Genomic DNA, 16,779 nt, shown 5'->3' with positions numbered 1-16,779 from the left:
TTGAGTGAACTTAGAAGGTTAGAGCTAACTCTGTCAAATGTTTGGTTTAGGTCGGGTTGAAGATAGTTTGGCCCCTAAATTGACCCATTTGAACCGTTCTAACCCATTTTTCTACAATTCATAGTAAGCGATTCATACTCAACTAGTACTCAATCCGACCCAACTTAACTCTGAATTCATTTTTAGTAGTTTTTTTCTTTGAATTGTTGCCTTTGAAAAATGGGCAGCTCTACGCATCAGCTTGTCAAGTCAGTGAGATAGTTCAAGGATCAGGTTATGAACAGGAGCACGAAGGTGATGGTGAGGTAAAGGATGGTGGATCTTGCCCTAGTGATTATTAGCAGCCCTCGCTTTCATACATCGATTCGCTTTCAAGTATCGACCGACCATGGTGGTCAGAGTACAACCATTGCTCGATTGTAGAACACAAGAAATAATTTCTCATTTAAATGAGGACAACATAAGTATAACTAAATAGAAGCTATCAAGCCATCAAACTCATTTAATATTTGACAAAACAAAAAGTCATTTAATATTGGGCAACATTGTAACTAGACAGAAGCTATCGAGCCACCAAACGCATTTAATATTTCATTTAAGTGCATTGAAAGGGTAGTCATGGGAGAAACTAAGCAAGAGTAGAAAAAAGCACAAAGACAGCTGCTGCAAGTTTGGAATATTCTCAACACCTAACCCCTTAATGGTCAATTTACTAATTTGCAACCCCCAAAATCATATACATTATTGCAAACGAACCCAAAGGGACAAAAAAAACGATCAAGATATTCTTGAAGCTCAAAAGATTTCACCATCACTCCCAAAAACCCGAAACTCAACCACCAACTCGAACCTCGCATCGAACTGCAAACATCACTCCCACAAATTAGCCATCACCAAAAGGCAGAGAACCCGTGAAATTCCACAGGCAAAACTTCGATCCGGAGATGGGAGACGGCGATGCCGAAAACAGGCGGTGGGAATGGTGGTGACGCCCATAGGTTGGGATCGAAAAGGAGGGCGAGAGCGAAGAAAAGGAGCGAACGACTAAGACCTTTTAATTTGGTTTGACAGTGGGTTTCTAGCTAACCACTCACACCCATCTTTCTATGGGCTTTACTTTTCAAATCCATTATGACCTATACTTAACTTTGAAGTGCCATATATGACCCTTCTAACTTCTTTTTTTGAACAGATGACCCTTTTAACTTAAAACGTGTTAAAAAGTGCACATATAACCCATTTTCACAGCCCTAGTTAGAGCTCAAATTGTTGCCCTCTAGGTACCAATTCAGCATCTGGGACTTCCATGCAGTTCCACTTTGTGTTGACTGAAGTGTTTTGAAAGTGCACATATAACCCATTTTCACAGCCCTAGTTAGAGCTCAAATTGTTGTTGCCCTCTAGGTACCAATTCACCATCTTGGACTTCCGTGCAATTCCACTTTTGTGTTAACTGAAGTGTTTTGACTTGCTTAACGCTTTTAAAAAAGCTTTTGACGAGCGAAAGAAAATACAGCAACCATCACAGGGACGAGGACAGGGTCCTTGTAAAAGCAAAGGGATAATCAACCTGACTAGTACATTACGTTGCAAATAGACAGCTCGCTAGTTATCTTCTGATAGTAGACCACGTACAGCCAGCCATGGATTTTACACTTGGAAGGCTTCATTCTCTCCGGCAAATGAACCTGAAACCCCAATCGCCGAGATCATTCGACTCTTTTCGGCGATCCCGTGTGGACTCGCATCTGCCCGGTCGGCGCTTCCCTCGCCCACCATAGATAGAATGCCGACGAGACTATGACCAGACCGGCCGCGCACCCAAATGCTATCCCGACTATCTTCCCGACACGCTTCTTGTTGTCGTCGGATGACGTGCCGTCGACACCTGAGACTGCATTGGCATTAGTCATCACCGGTTTATCCACAGCTAAAGGGTGATCGAGCACGGAATTGAGTAATGAAAATGCGCGGGGTGAGAGTGTTTTGAAACGAACCTTGAGAGGCGCTGATCGCCGAGACGAGCGGCCCGTACGTGCTCTGCGACGGTATGCAGCAAGTGCCCTTCCCTGCCCATCGGAAGTGAACGTCCAGGACCGTGTTCGTGACATTTGCGTCGAACGTCCTCACCAAGGCCCTGTTGGATCCTCCCGCTTGCTTTCGGATGTCGAAATCTTGGAGGACACGCTCGCCCTTGATCGATCGCATCACAGGGATTGTGCGCAAATAAGATCAAGCAATCGGATAAAGCACAAGGAGATACAAAAGTTCTGTCGTGAGCACAGCGTACCTGAATGTAGACATCGAATACACGCCTCCCGAGGCCTTTCCAGGACCGCGAGTCATCATCCTCCATCTTGATCTCCGCAAAGTGAAGCTCGACGCTGTACTTTCCATTCTTCAGGCCGAGGCCATAATACCGCAGGGAACTTGCCGAGACTCTGGCCGTCTTGTACAGCTCCGATTCTAGAGTCCCGGTTATTTGGGAGTCCGTCTTCACTATGTACTGAGGTCCATTGGAAGTGAAGATGAAGTACCCGCTGTTGCTGACACCCCATTGGCGATCGGAGCTCATGTAAACCGAAGCAGCTTCGAGCGTTTTGGAGTCGTCGTCGTATTTCACGCTGGCTGCTGATGTTTGCTCCGTGCCTCCACAGTTGATAGAAAAGGAAGCTGCAAAAATGTTTTATATTCTGCTGAACTCAGGATTGATTTGATCCATCCTTGCGAAAACCACACCATGTTTCTTAACAACCTTTATTTTCGCCATTTTCTCGCTTCATCGAGCTCTATTGTTTGTCATATATGTAGGTAAAGATCAATGCTTTATTGGTGAAACAATGCATGACATTCTCGAACTCTATCCTTACTTCAGAACCATGTTAAACGCTCATGCTCTGACCACTTGCAGAAGCAAAATTTATGTTGAAGTGTACGAACCAATCTGTTTGGAAATCGGGATGCGATGACTAGAGCAAATACTATGCCAGGGTTAAAGCAAAGACCATACATGAAAATTTTAGGTGAACTTACTGGATTTGGCTTTGTTTGCGCATTCTGTACCGGCTTCAAGGCAGCTAAGCATCTCCAGTGCCTTCCTGCGTTAACCAGCGAAAATAACTTAGATATCCATAAGAAAGATTACACCTGATCTTGTAGTGAAGGATGATACTGCTGGCTTTGTTCGATTCAGGCTAATTAACGAGTGGAATGGAATCATGTCATCGGAGGATCAAACATTCCTTCACTGTACTATATTGCTTAGCATTAAAATTAGACTAAGGCCAAACCCGATCCACTTTTGCGCGCTTTATGTGCTTATAGGGGCATGTATCTATGGACTATGATAAGGTATCAACATAGCAATCTGAGGTTGCGGTAACAATACTACCTGTCCGCCAGATAATCTGCGTTTATGGATGTCCCGACAAAGTTCCTGAGGCAAAAGAGATATGATCATTCATTTTGATAATGAAAACTAGGAAATTTGCAGCAATTTGCCGCAACTCGAGTTCTTGTTCACCTACATTGAATATCCACTCATGTCCACATTCACCGGTAAATTTCCAGAAAGCGGATTGAACGACACGTCTCTGCAATCACGAATGAAAAATCATACGCTGGCATAAGTGCATTCGGCACTTGAAAATATCATGCTAAGCATTGTTTTGTTTGGAGAACCAGACATGAGTTACAGAAATTTCAGTTAGCTGTTAACATCAGAAATCTCAAATCCTGGAGAAGCACTTACAAGGCGGTGAGGCTTTGACTGACGATATTCGCAGGAAGCGGCCCAGTCAAGTTGTTGTTTCCAAGAAATCTGATGTTTATGAACAGTTACAGAAAAAGAAAGAGTTAATATACAATGAAAGAAAGGCCATCTTTGTTCACAAGGCATGGAGGAATCGGATAGATAACATACAAGAATTGCAGTTTAGTGAAACCTTGGAATGAATCTGGAATTGTGCCTTCCAACTTGTTGAAGCTCAAATCCCTGATTCACATGTACAGTTGAGAACAAGAATGCAGCACACGCACATGCATATCGGACTTTAACTGATTCGAATACAAGAACTTCAGAACTTAAGATGACTCACAGGTATTTCAACTTAGAAAAAGTGCCAATGATATCTGGAATTTGTCCTGATAGTTGACAACTTCTCAAAGATCTGTTGCATAGTAAGTTCGTCATGAATGACTGCAAACACACACCCAGAAGAAAAAATAGGCACTTTTCACAGAAAAAGAATGGAAAGCCTTACAGCACAGATAAACTTGTTTGATTTCTCAAGAAATCAAGAGACGAGTCATCTCCGACAAGATCGCCAATTATGCTGCAGAAAGACTGGCGCGATCAAAACTTATTTATATTACAAAAAAAATGTGCTCGACATTCATAGAATGAAACTATTAGCGACAAGCTCAGTGCATGTGGTAATTTGGATCTATCAAACAGAAGTTCGTATCTGGCCAACTCTAATTAGATGTGTATCAAAAGCCAAACCTATGCATATCTGTGCATTGTACATTCCAATCCTGGAGGGAGAGTGCTATCAATCTCTTATCAATCTCTAAGGTAAATAGTAAAATCGATACAATGGAATCACAAATAAGTGACAGTTACAATGTACTCGCACTAAGGAATTAGGATATTACAGATTTTCCAATTTAGTTAGAGCGCCAAAACTGTCCGGAATGGGACCTTCGAGGGACGTCCCTTCAAATCGCCTGCAAATGATAAATATAAGCATTCTAAAAAGAAAACCCACTCCAACAAGGGATGGATTCGAGAGCTAAAATGACGCATACAGATCCACAAGCTCCGTCAACGTTCCGAGAAATTCAGGAAGCTTTCCAGTGAAGAGATTATCAGATGCCCAACTGTTAAAGGAAACATAGGAGTAGTTAATTTAACAAACATAATTGCCAATAATTATCGTCCCCTGCTAATTCAGAAACACAATTAAATATCTCGTCATTAAAGAAATACAGTTTCCGCAGGGATTTCAAATTCGCAAGATCTTGTGGAATTGGTCCGCTCACTCCACTGCTATCGATGTACCTGGATTGATAACAGAAGAAAGAGTCAGTCAAATGGCTGGCCAAAGAGATGATGATTGACTAATAGAACAGCAAGACGTCCAGTATTGCTTCCGTAACGTAATTGAAGTTTGGCCAAAAAAGACTCAGTCAATTCACATATTCAAGCTTTGTTAAAAAAAAAAAAAAATTCACATATTCAAGCAACATGCGTCAAAGTGGTTGATTATTGCTGCACCTCTCGAAGCTGTTGCTCAAAGAGAGAGTCAGAGAAGGAAACCGAAGACGAGACACACAAAAGTGAGGCAGATGTCGAAGTGAATTGGTGCTTACAGCTGCTTTAACGCGGTCAGTTTTCCAAGCTCCGTGGGCAATGGTCCGCTAAGATTATTAGAGCTGAAGCTTCTGCGACATTGGAAAATTTCAAAAGTTGAAAAACGAGTTTCTCGGAACCTCACAGGGAAATAATAAATAGCTGTGTGGAAATGTTCTCACAGGGAAAGCAACTTGGTCATGTTGCCAAGTTCCGGAGGCACTTGCCCGGTCAAATTGTTTATGCCTAGGCTACTGTCAAGTTCCTCGAACCCAAGAAGAATCGACAAATTTCGTTAATATGTAAGAATTATGACGTTTAAGGTAGTGACAGCAAATTCATGAGCAGCCATGAGTGTGGAAAAGTTACAGGTACTGCATGTTCGATAGCTGTTCGAATTGGGGTGGTATGGGTCCACTTAGAACATTCTGGGCCAAGTTTCTGAATCAAGACCGCAAAGATAAGATGATCAAATTGCAGCAACAGCAACAAAGGCAGAGAATGCAAGAAATTTGATCCCTTACAAGTCAGTAAGTTCCTTCAGCTCGAACAGCTCGCTCGGTATTTGACCCGAAATGTCTAGAGCATAGATTTTCCTGATTCAAGCACGAGCATTCATAAGAGTCAGAGGCACTTAACCAGCTGGAAAATGCCGGAAATGGCGAAAACTCACAATCGGGTAATATGGCAGACATTGCCGGAGCAATCGCAGGACACTTGAGGATTAGCGGTATCCGGCGCCCATGAAGCGTTTTGAGTGCAAGGATCAACTGTCGAATTGAAGGAGCTCCCCAGATTCCAGTGCTCTATGATCTTTTTCAGTGCAGCCCCTATTCATCAAAAAAGCCAAAAAGGGGGTAATCAACTGTGAGACTGAAACTCCATCCTCAATCCTCATGCTTCATCCTAAGTTTGGAAACAGTTGGCATGCGACACACAGAAAGACAGAGACAGACAGACAGACAAACCCTCATTAGGATCTGTTGTTTTCTGTGCAGCAACAACTTGGATCACACAGAGAACAACCATGGACAGGGCCAACACCCCCATGGCCAAGCAGAAAGCAGCAAGCAGCAGCAGCAGCAGCAGCAGCAGCAGCAAACACGCTCATACACACAGACACACGAACGCAGATATAGAGAAAGACAGAGAGAAAAGGACAAGGTCGGCCGGAGGTGGGGGTCAATTATGTGTGAGTCATGCAGATTCCATCCTGCGAAAATCACCAAGCGCAAGATGGTCTTTCTGAAACTTTTTCTTTGTCTGGATATCGTGTGAAAGAAGATTCATGCGGCGCTGCCATGTCCCTTTGCCTTGACTGAAAACCTTTGACCCCCTCAAAAAATCAAATTAAAATAAGCATCCCGATATCGCATCCGTTTGTCCATATTCCTCGGCGACGTTGACAGGCAGAACCACTTTTCGCTACCCGATCGCCAGTATCAAGACGAGAACTGCACTGTTTCGAAATAGAGACATCATCACCATATTTAAAGCTTTGACAGGTTCTTCGCGTTGAGTTCGTATGGCACAAGACCAAACACCGACGTCACGTACTCAAATAATTATCGGTATCTAACAGTTTTATCGGGGCTCGATGATGACGGACTCGGAAAGGGCTTAGCAGCAGGCGCCGCCAGTGGGTGACGTAATTTTACTGAAAGTTTGTGCTGTAATCTAGGGAATAGAAAATATTGGTACGTCTTATGCTTCAATGTGTCAAACAAGAAGGCGATCGCAGCACGACACGTGTCTTATGGGACCCACGATTTCAGGCGTCATTTTGAAAATGTTTCTGTACTGTAGCTAGGGTTTTCAGTTCTTTCTTTGTGCGAAGTCCGCAAATCTCACCCCTTCGAATATTCGACGCCCGCCACTGATTAAGCTTTTGACGTGCAATTTAGCATGATATCAGGTCCAATTTGACCTACCGATCACCACTAATAACTCTCGGATCTTCGTTTCTTAAAGATTGTGAAAGAGTTTTTGGTTTAAAATCTTAAGTCGAGGGTCATTAGTTAATTATGAATAAGGTCACTCCACTCCAAATAAAATAGTAAATAATTGGATTCAAAGTCCAGCAAATGAGGGCATATGTGTAGTTTCATTCATGTGATTGACCACCGAGGAGTCTTTTCCCCCACGCATTGATCCAAGAGAATCGAACGTCTATTATTGGTGTTGCACATGGTTTTTCCATCGTTAAACAAAGACCCAAGTAGCTTTGGGCCTTTACACGCACTTTGGGTACTTTTGGTTCAATTTTTCTAAAAGTCCATATTCCAAAGTTGAGGTGTTAAGCAACATCACCTCAAGGGCTTTTGAGCCTAAAGTTCATCTTCAAAGTCCATAACTTTTAGTACAACTCCCGCCCAATATGTGCATTTTAGCATCTTCGAAATGTTGTTCAGGAGTTGATCGATTTTGTCAACTTTGCCCTCACTAATATTTTCATATTCCTATTTTAGCCTTACTCTACTACAATACCATTTTTCTCCATGAACCAAACGCATCAACCATTACTCCAAAATTTAGTCAGTGTGAGCCCTGAATTGACTGTTGCTGAGAGCCTAGTGTCAACTAAAGTTGCAAGTCTATTAGATTGATTGCCTTCCCTAGGTATGGTTCCACTATTTTATGATTTTCGATAATTTTCTTTTTTTCATTTTAAAATTTGCTTTACTTGAAACCATTGAGCCCAAAGCAAAGAGTACTTATCAAATATAATCATTGCGTTTGGTTGTTCGAATTCAAATTGTTATAAGACAAGATAAGGTGAGATTAAAATTCCTTCAAATATCTTCATAGAAATTCTCATCTTATGTATTGTGCAATCCAAAGATAGAATTCAAAATTTTAAAAAATCTCACTTTACTTAGCGCAATCTCCCGTGGGATGCCAAGATCTTACCCTTGAAGCCCCCTCATCGGTGTCATCAAGCCTGCTTTCTTCAGCTCCCTTGCCAGTGTTGTCAAGCCCGCTTTCTTCAACTCCCTTCCGTTTCGTCGTCTCATTTGTCTGCCAGCTTTGCCAGATCTACCACCATCTTCACCTCCGAGCCGTAATCCTCGCTCAACTTCACCGCATTCAAGGCCATCTCGACACCAGCAAAGACAAGCCTCGGGTGGTCGAGGGGCATCATGGAGTGATCTGGGGAGGCAACGGGCACGGCCAATCTGGTAGACAAGGCATTAGCAATCGATGCAAAGGCGAAGGGTGGCGACAGGGTGACGAGCATCTCCCGCAAAACTCGGGCGCCCCTCGACGTCAAAGCCATCGATATGAGGATAGTGAGGAGCGAAGAGGAGTTGCGTGGAGATTCACTAGTGGATGGCGTTGGAGCAGCGACTGACAAGGACGACCATGCTTATGCCATGAATGATGACTTCCAAGGATTTGACACACTGGTGAGGAAATTAGAGTTCCTCGATGCGATAGCCATGTGATGCATAACTTCTCATTTTCATCCTCAGTCGTCGGAACACAATTGATAATAATTGGAAGCGAAATGACGATCGCTCTATAAGTCGAAGTAGAAATGATTAGCTATCATGATGGTAGTCCTCACATGGCAGTGGCGAAACACCTCACTTCAGTTTTTTTTTTTTTTTTTTTAAATTCCTGAGATATTCACATTTATCCTATCTGAGGACGTTAGAGTTAAATCCAAGCTTCTGAACGCAGCCCACAATCTTTATCACGTTTCATAGCAATGCATGCGAAAGCTCTGACCACAAGCTGTCCCCAGCGCACCCCACTTTCTCTCTCCCCGTCCCTCAGGCCCAAAACAAGGCCCAACAACCCCCAATAATCAGGCCCAAGGCCCAACTACCGAACTTAACCGTCACCCCCCTTCAGAAAACACAAACCAGACAAAAAACCGCCATCCTTCAAACAGGGGCGCAGGAGGAGGAGAGAGAAAAGAGAAAGAAAGAAAGAAAGAAAGCCATTCTCTCTCTCTCTCTCTCTCTATCTCTCTCCCGAATCTCCTCCGACACAAGCTTCCCTCCATAGCCAACAAGCTCCCCCAAATTCCCCTCGAAAAACCCTAGCCCCTCCCCCCGCGCGCGCGATGCGTGTCCTTCTCCCCAAGGGATCCTTCCGATCCGCATAAAACTCCCCGAACGCCGAACCGCCCCACCCTCCATGGGTTGATCGCCGCCACCGCTCGCCAGCGACCCCGATCGTCGAATTCCCGCCGCGGATTCCGGTGTCGCCTCGGGGAGCTCCTTCCTTCCTTGCTTCCTTCCCTTTTTTTTCGGGTCTCTCGTGGTTTCGGTGATGCCTCGCAGCGAGATCATCTTCAGGGTCTCCGACGACGAATGGGGCGGGGACGGCGGCGGCGACGACAATGGCGACGGCGACGGATCCCTCCGCGAGGGGAGGATGGTGTACAGGCGCCGGTCGTCCGTGTCGCTGCCCTTCTCCCCGCTGGCGACGATCGTCGGCGGGATCTCCAGGAAAAGCTTCTCCTACAGCCAGCTCCCGCAGGAGCCCCTCAAGCTCTCCGTCCTCAAATTGGACGGCTCTTCCTTCGGTAATCTCTCTTTTTCCCGTCGCCGCTTTCGCCTGTAGGGATCGGGTCGAAAAGGGGCGGAGCTGTTCGACAGCGATGGGATGCGATGCGCGCGATTTCGAGCTGTGATTGCTGAGTTAGGCGGTAGGCGGCGCGTTTCGAACGTGAATGTCGAGCTTACTTGCTCTGCTCTTAGGTTTCTCGCTATCGCGCACGGTTGCATGTCTCATTTGAGAACATGAATGTTTTAAAATTGAGAGAAATGCAGGTCGGCTCCTCTCTTGCTGGGCAACTTCTCTGACATTTCTTGTGTTGTCCCTATCTTTTATTCCTGAAGATTGCTTGAAATGTGGGGTGATTTGAAGATATTTGAGTTGTCGATGTCATTGTGATCAACCGAATTAACCTTCGTATCAGAGTTTCTTAGGACGTCAATGCGGTATTTATCCTTTGCTTGCCCGCCATTGATCTTTCACTTTGTTTGGCTGCTGAGAAATTCCCATGAAATTAACCAGTTGTGTGAACAAGGGATAACTTCAGTAGAGGGCTTGTGAAGAAATCGGAATTATATGAAATGAGTTGCAGTTGATACTTGCTCCACCATGTTCGTATTTCTGTGATGTCGGAAATAAGGGAAGGAGAAAGAGAGAGCTGTTCATGCTGGTTGTAGATAAAATTCGGTCAATTTGATATAGAAGGAGTTCAAAGTGCCTACTTAATTTTGGTCTGCAGATATTGAAGTCTGAAAATGGCAACCATATTGGAGCTCAAGGAGGCAGTAGAACATGTTTTCAGTTTCATGCCAAAGAAGGGAGAGGGCAAGATATCATGGTATGATACTTCTCTACATTACAAGAACCAAAAGAGTTTGGCATCTCACAGCTAAAAGTAGCGGTTGATTTGTTATCATAATCATTAATAGTATCGTTTTCTCTTACTGCTGCATCTGTTCCTAAAACTATTGCAGATTTTGGCAGCAGCTCTTTTATATCATTTCTGATAAAACCTGTTCTGAAGATGCAATAATCATCTGCCTTTTCTCTCATCGTGTTTCTTTAGAGGCCAAAAGTGAATATAGTTCACTTTTTACCCTTTGATTATGTTTAATTTCTAGAGAATATTCAGAAAAGCCACATTTAACATTTAACTATTTTCATTGCATCTGTTTCATATAGGCGGCATGTGTGGGGGCAATTTTGCTTATGCTACAATGGTCAGAAGCTAGTTACAGAGACTGATTATATAATTGACTACGGCATTAAGGATGGTGATCAGGTATGCCTGGCTTCCCTCAGTTACAGAAGATATCTGCATCAAGTTGCATAAAACGTGCTTATCAGAAATTTCATGACTGTTGGACTTTAGTGTGTAGACATGTTCTTGGCAGCATCAATAGTTTAGTATAGCCCTGTTTTTTTTAACGATGTTAACGTTTTTCACTATTCCATTTTGCACAAGTATCTGAAGATGGTAACAGCATTTTCAATGGTGTCCTAAAATAAGCATCGATTTTTTTATGCAATGTACTCCTCCATGCTAACTATTCCATTATGCTATGTAGCTTCGTTTCATCCGGCATATCTCAAGTGTCCCAAGCTTAACTAAGAAGAAATCTACTGTCTGGCTTTCTGCTTCCAGACAATCCAGGAGGTGAGATTTTGTTTATGTCTTGTCAGGTGTTTTGCATATCCACTATCAGGAATTGAAGTCTAATCATGCTTCTATGAAACTCACTGAAGCATTCTGCTTGTGCACTAGTTCTAAGCCCTATGAATCAGTGGTAACTGAAATTGCGGTACCTCTGTTGGACAGCAAATGTCCATGACAAGGCACATCATATACATGTCAGCAATTATCTTCTCAATCCAGCCCTCAAGCATACTTCCGCAATTTTCCATGCTTTGATACACATGGCCATTAGGGAGCCCGAAAGGGCTCAACTATGTGCTGCGTTCCATTAATGAGTCCATCATCTAAGCTTGAAGATCTGATCATGTGTATCCATCAGTTGGTTCCATCTATATATTATGTTGATGTTTGATCTCTTCTGAATGGGGTGGTTTGTAGCTCCTTATCGAGATCAAATAGCTCCGAAAAGGGAGAAGAAACCAAAGAAGGAGATATCGAGAATGGGAATCTCCCATGTGACAAAAGAGGAGAGGATCTCAGTGACGACGTCAACTCCACGACAGCAAATTTTCTGGAGGGGTGGTTCTCTTATTCTAGGTTGGCCATGCTAGAAGATGGAAGAAGCGAAGGCGGCAAGGTCACGCGCTCAAAGTGTGTCGACGCCTTTTGGAACAGAGTAAGGACGTTACTGGTGTTGTGCGTTAGGACACCATATAGTCAGAAGGATTCATGGAGAGATTGAAGAACTTAAACGCAGCCAACCATTTGTCCCGTGGCGGCAGAGCCGGTCGGAGCACGGAGTATGTGGGTTGTCGAACGTCGAACCTGTCTGTTTGAATTTGAACAGGCCGCCCTGGCATTGAGCTTGTAATGACTAGGTACACAATGTAATCAGTATCAGGCTGGTACTGATCGATTCTGACATGAGGCGATGTAATTGTCCGAGTTGATTATCGATACTCTCTTTTCGCATTGTTTTCTTGAGCCCTTCATGTCGCGGAAATCTCCGACTCGACTTTCTTAATTCTTTCCCTCTTCTCCATAGATGAATTTCTGAAGCGGGTACCTCGTATCGATCCGAAGCGAAATCGAGTTGCGAATATGAAAATCTCGCCTTTACAATGGAACAAGAACAGGTTACTGACGAGTGATGATCCTAAGAAGAGTTGTTGGAACATTCTCATGGGGTCCCACGTGCGGGAGGCACGTGCGGAGAGGAGGTTTTGGAACCTCAGCAATTTGTGTGGCGAAGGAAGAGATAGCCCTCGCTCCAGAAATCTGCATCCTCTTATCATCTCTTCCTTTCTTTCTCTCACTCCAAAACGCAGTCAGCAAAGATCCGTCGCTAGAGAGAGAAAGTCTCGCCGTCGCGCCGCCGCCGTCCTCGCCGGAATCGCAGCCATGGCCAAGATGATCGTGGCCTCCTCCTCCTCCTGCAAGACCCAGATCCCACCTCCGCTCTCCGCCCCAAAGCCCAAGCAGCAGCAACCCAATTCGCTCCCCCAGCCCACCCTCTCCCTCCCCAAGCTCAGGCTCCCGAAGCCCCTCGCCGCCCTCTCCCCGAAGTCCCTCCCCCTCCTCGCCGCCGCCGCCGCCGCGTCGTCCGCCGCCCTCCTGGCCCAGCCCCTGCCGGCGCTGGCGGTGGAGATCGAGAAGGCGGCGCTGTTCGACTTCAACCTGACGCTGCCCATCATCGCGGGGGAGTTCCTGCTGCTGATGTTCGCGCTGGACAAGGTCTACTTCTCCCCGCTGGGGAACTTCATGGACCAGCGGGACGCGGAGATCAAGGAGAAGCTGAGCGGCGTGAAGGACACGTCGCAGGAGGTGAAGCAGCTGGAGGAGCAGGCGGCGGCGGTGATGCGGGCGGCGCGGGCGGAGATATCGGCGGCGCTGAGCAAGATGAAGAAGGAGACGCAGGCGGAGGTGGAGCAGAAGCTGCTGGAGGGGCGGCGCAAGGTGGAGGCGGAGCTGCAGGAGGCGCTGGCCATCCTGGAGAGCCAGAAGGAGGAGACCCTCAAGGCCCTCGACTCCCAGATCGCCGTCCTCAGCCAGGACATCGTCAACAAGGTCCTCCCCGTCAAATGATTTTTTTAACTCTCTAGTTAAGATCGATCGATGCCGAGGTTCTTCCGCTGTATGATCTTTGAAAGAGGGAAGAAGGAATAGGCTTTTGGGAATTGGGAATTGGGATTGGATTTGGATGCAAGAGAATGTCTAGAATTCTTGAAATTTTCTCTCGTATATCTCTGTGTAAAGATACTTTGCAAGTGATAATGTGAACTGGTTAGTGTATGCACGAGCTTGTCCGTTGATCAATCAGCCGGCACACGATCCGGGTCACGATGGCTCGAGCATTGGAACAGACCGGATCGTCGGGGACGGTCGGACTCGAAGGGCAAAAAAAGGCGGGCTGAGCTTGGCAAGCCATTCCTTGCCTGATTAGGCATTCCATTGTTGCTCGATGCGCCTTTGCATCGTTAATCGTGCCGTTTATCTGTTGCTTAGTCTCTGTATTTGATTTGATTTGCCAACTTGAATTCATGATAAGCCATAAATGGCTAGGAATGAGTCCGTAATGTAGAGAACATTAGAAGTGTACGAGTTAAGATTATGTTACTAGTTGATCTTGTACGCTCATTATTTCTTAAAGTAGGAGTTGTTCTAATATTTGGCGCCAAGAGATCATACCTAGTCCTCGATCCTCCAACTTACCTTTGATCATGGCATGGTTAGTACCAAGAAAAAGGTTGGAGTCGGAAGAAGAAAGGAAAAGAAATATGGAAGGAATGGAATGCACATTTTCTTCAGGGAAAAAAATTGAATATCATTGTTAGTTCTTATCCAATTCCACTTTTCATACCGATTTTCAAACGGGAAAATTTCAAAGTCTATCTTTGAAGCAGCACTTAGTCTCAAAGTTTCATTCAAGTACCCCCACCAGCTTAATTACTTTCATTCAATAACCCTCCAGGTTTTCGAAATTCCTCCCACACTCGGCGTTGTTCTCATGTACCCCGAACTCGATCACTTTGACCTAATAAATCCCTTGGTTATTGTCCCGTTGAAAATAATGACCAAGCAATGAACATGTATACATTTTGAGCCTTTTTTGTCGGGAACAGGAAAAACGTTAAATAGACTTGAATTTGCCCGAGGTGTGCACATCATGAAGAAAGGCCTACAGCTCCTGAGTATGGCTTAAAGGATTGGAGGTGGGGAATTATTGCAGATGGGGGAGGAGAGCCGTGACGAGAACATTATGCCATTATGGGCTGAAGCTAATCCAGTTGAGTGATTTCTTGTTTAAATGAAACATGGGGCACAGGGTTGATCGGGTCCAAGGTGGGTAGGGTATAGATCTGAGGATCCTTTACCCAATCTTATTATAACCGATTCCTCTTTTTTAGATCCTATACCCAATCATATTTGTGTTGGACCCTGTACCTGACCAATCCTGTTTTTTCGATCCGATTTCAGGGTCAACCCCGTTTCCATTGAAAATATCTTATATGACTTCGAATTTTATATTAATACGTGAGAAAATAACATAATTCTCCTAATTTGTATCGAAATATTAAGCACTTATAATAAATAAATACATGAACTTTTTGACTATACAAAAAATTACAAATCAACGAAGTTAATTATAATAAATAAAATCATAAGGCAAAGAATTAGTAACAAACATAAGTCTAATATTAATCTTATTCTCACAATTACTACATGAAGTTACTCATTTATGCAGGCATAACTCCTCTTACAAAAGAGAAATTAAGCAAGCAAATCCACGTGGTACACAAGAATTTGGCAACGACGAATACTATTCGTCCGTCGGACGATGCGAGAGGGAGTCGATGAGGGAGGGAAGCAAGTGAGGAAGAGGAATGATGAAGGAGGAATGTTGTGCGTGTTTGAGAGAGCCAAGAGGAAAAACGTTGTATGATTGTGGGAGTAAAAATAGAAATAAGGAGAAAAAATAGGGTTTTGGGACCTATATTTACAAAACCGGTTCCCAAACTGGTCCGAAAACTAGTTCTTAGGTGGGTAATCAATCGGACCCGGTTCCCAAACCGATTTAAATGGGTTCCAAATTTTGGGAACCGGTTTCAACGGGAACTAGTTCCCGACCCTAATTACCGAGTGGGCTGGTCCGGTTGCACACCCCTAATGGGGCTGGTCAATTGAGATTTTAGGGTTATTGTGATGTTTGGACCATAATGCCCTTGACGAAGGTGCAAAAAGTGCACTTGATGAGCATGTGTTCATCGGTCCGCCATTATTTCAACGGCAATGAGTTTGGGCATGATCAGATCAAAGTGATTAAGTTCGGGGGACATTTTGAATAAAGACAAGTTTGAGGGGAATTTCAAGAGACTGGCGCCACTTCAGAGGGTTATTGAGTCACAAACTATTCATGTTTCGGGAGTATATTGGAGTAAAACCACATCCTCATGGTTGGATTAGCCTACACTTCCTCTTTGTTATAGCGATGCATGGGTTTTTCACTTCCTCTTTCTTGAGCCCTCTGTTGGTGTTTTGGTCTCTATCCATATCTCACCCATCAGATCGGCCATGGCAACCTCTCATCAAGGTCACCATGGCTTCTAAAACCTTAATTCGAGACTACCAAGCTTGAATTACCTCAGTGAAAATTTAGGGATGAGCATGAGTTCATGGTAGATCTTGGAACTAAAAGGGACCAACTCTATTGGGCCAGTTTTGGTCTGATTTTTTATACAAATTTTTGCAATGGCCATTACCAGTCCGATTTTCGATTTCGGGTGTGAAATTGAACCAAATCAAGAACCGGATAAGAAACCCTAATACTCTCCTTTTTAGTTTTACCTTGTATATTGTATCCTTATTATTATCAAATCCGCATCTAGTTTCTCTCTCTCACTTTCTACTTTGCTTTGGCCACTTCTTCACATTTTCTCAATGTGAATCAATCACTCTCAACTTAGGAGTCTTCTGTAGATTGATCACTCAGTGGTACAAGCAAAATTGAAGACGCTCACATTTCTCCAATTCCAGTCAATACAAAGATTTTTGGGGAACATTTTTGTTGTGTAGCTGAAGAATCGAAGTCTCAAGCAACACTCTTGCTCATTCGTACTTTTCAAAGGCGTATGTTTTATACCATACTTCTTGCCAATTTGTTGCTCTACCATTTTGCTATAACTACTGTTTGTTTCGGTTGTTAATAAGGAGATGTTTTATGAAACTTCATCCTTTCAAAGAATTAAAAAAATGAAGAATACAAAAGAAATTGGTCAGTTTC

The 16,779-nt window shown here is 44.1% G+C and overlaps 3 protein-coding genes across 3 annotated transcripts; 2 read left to right on the top strand and 1 right to left on the bottom strand.

Annotated features, from left to right (window-relative positions):
* Window positions 1-1,442: 1,442 nt before the first annotated feature.
* On the bottom strand, window positions 1,443-5,555 carry LOC104437663 (probable LRR receptor-like serine/threonine-protein kinase At1g56140). The gene is made up of 15 exons (XM_039309768.1): window positions 5,536-5,555; window positions 5,374-5,445; window positions 4,991-5,098; window positions 4,810-4,881; window positions 4,657-4,728; window positions 4,263-4,334; window positions 4,098-4,169; window positions 3,923-3,994; window positions 3,752-3,820; window positions 3,528-3,593; window positions 3,392-3,436; window positions 3,034-3,098; window positions 2,291-2,673; window positions 1,998-2,193; window positions 1,443-1,894 (listed from the first exon to the last, which is right to left on the bottom strand). Exons 1-15 carry the CDS (start codon window positions 5,553-5,555, stop codon window positions 1,710-1,712), a joined length of 1,569 nt encoding a protein of 522 aa, XP_039165702.1. The 3' UTR covers window positions 1,443-1,709.
* A 3,695-nt stretch (window positions 5,556-9,250) lies between these two features.
* Window positions 9,251-13,790, top strand: LOC104429083. The gene is made up of 5 exons (XM_039309767.1): window positions 9,251-9,890; window positions 10,607-10,700; window positions 11,045-11,144; window positions 11,431-11,519; window positions 11,937-13,790. The coding sequence occupies exons 1-5, from the start codon at window positions 9,635-9,637 to the stop codon at window positions 12,238-12,240; spliced, it is 843 nt and encodes a 280-aa protein (XP_039165701.1). The 5' UTR covers window positions 9,251-9,634; the 3' UTR covers window positions 12,241-13,790.
* LOC108958651 (ATP synthase subunit b', chloroplastic) lies at window positions 12,766-13,794 on the top strand. The gene has a single exon (XM_018871143.2). The coding sequence runs from the start codon at window positions 12,900-12,902 to the stop codon at window positions 13,581-13,583; it is 684 nt and encodes a 227-aa protein (XP_018726688.2). The 5' UTR covers window positions 12,766-12,899; the 3' UTR covers window positions 13,584-13,794.
* The last annotated feature ends 2,985 nt before the right edge of the window (window positions 13,795-16,779 follow it).

This window comes from Eucalyptus grandis, chromosome 3 (assembly GCF_016545825.1).
Source record: "Eucalyptus grandis isolate ANBG69807.140 chromosome 3, ASM1654582v1, whole genome shotgun sequence".
NCBI lineage: Eukaryota > Viridiplantae > Streptophyta > Magnoliopsida > Myrtales > Myrtaceae > Eucalyptus > Eucalyptus grandis.
Note: the sequence above shows the minus strand (reverse complement) of the source record. Positions and strands in the feature narration are given on the sequence as shown.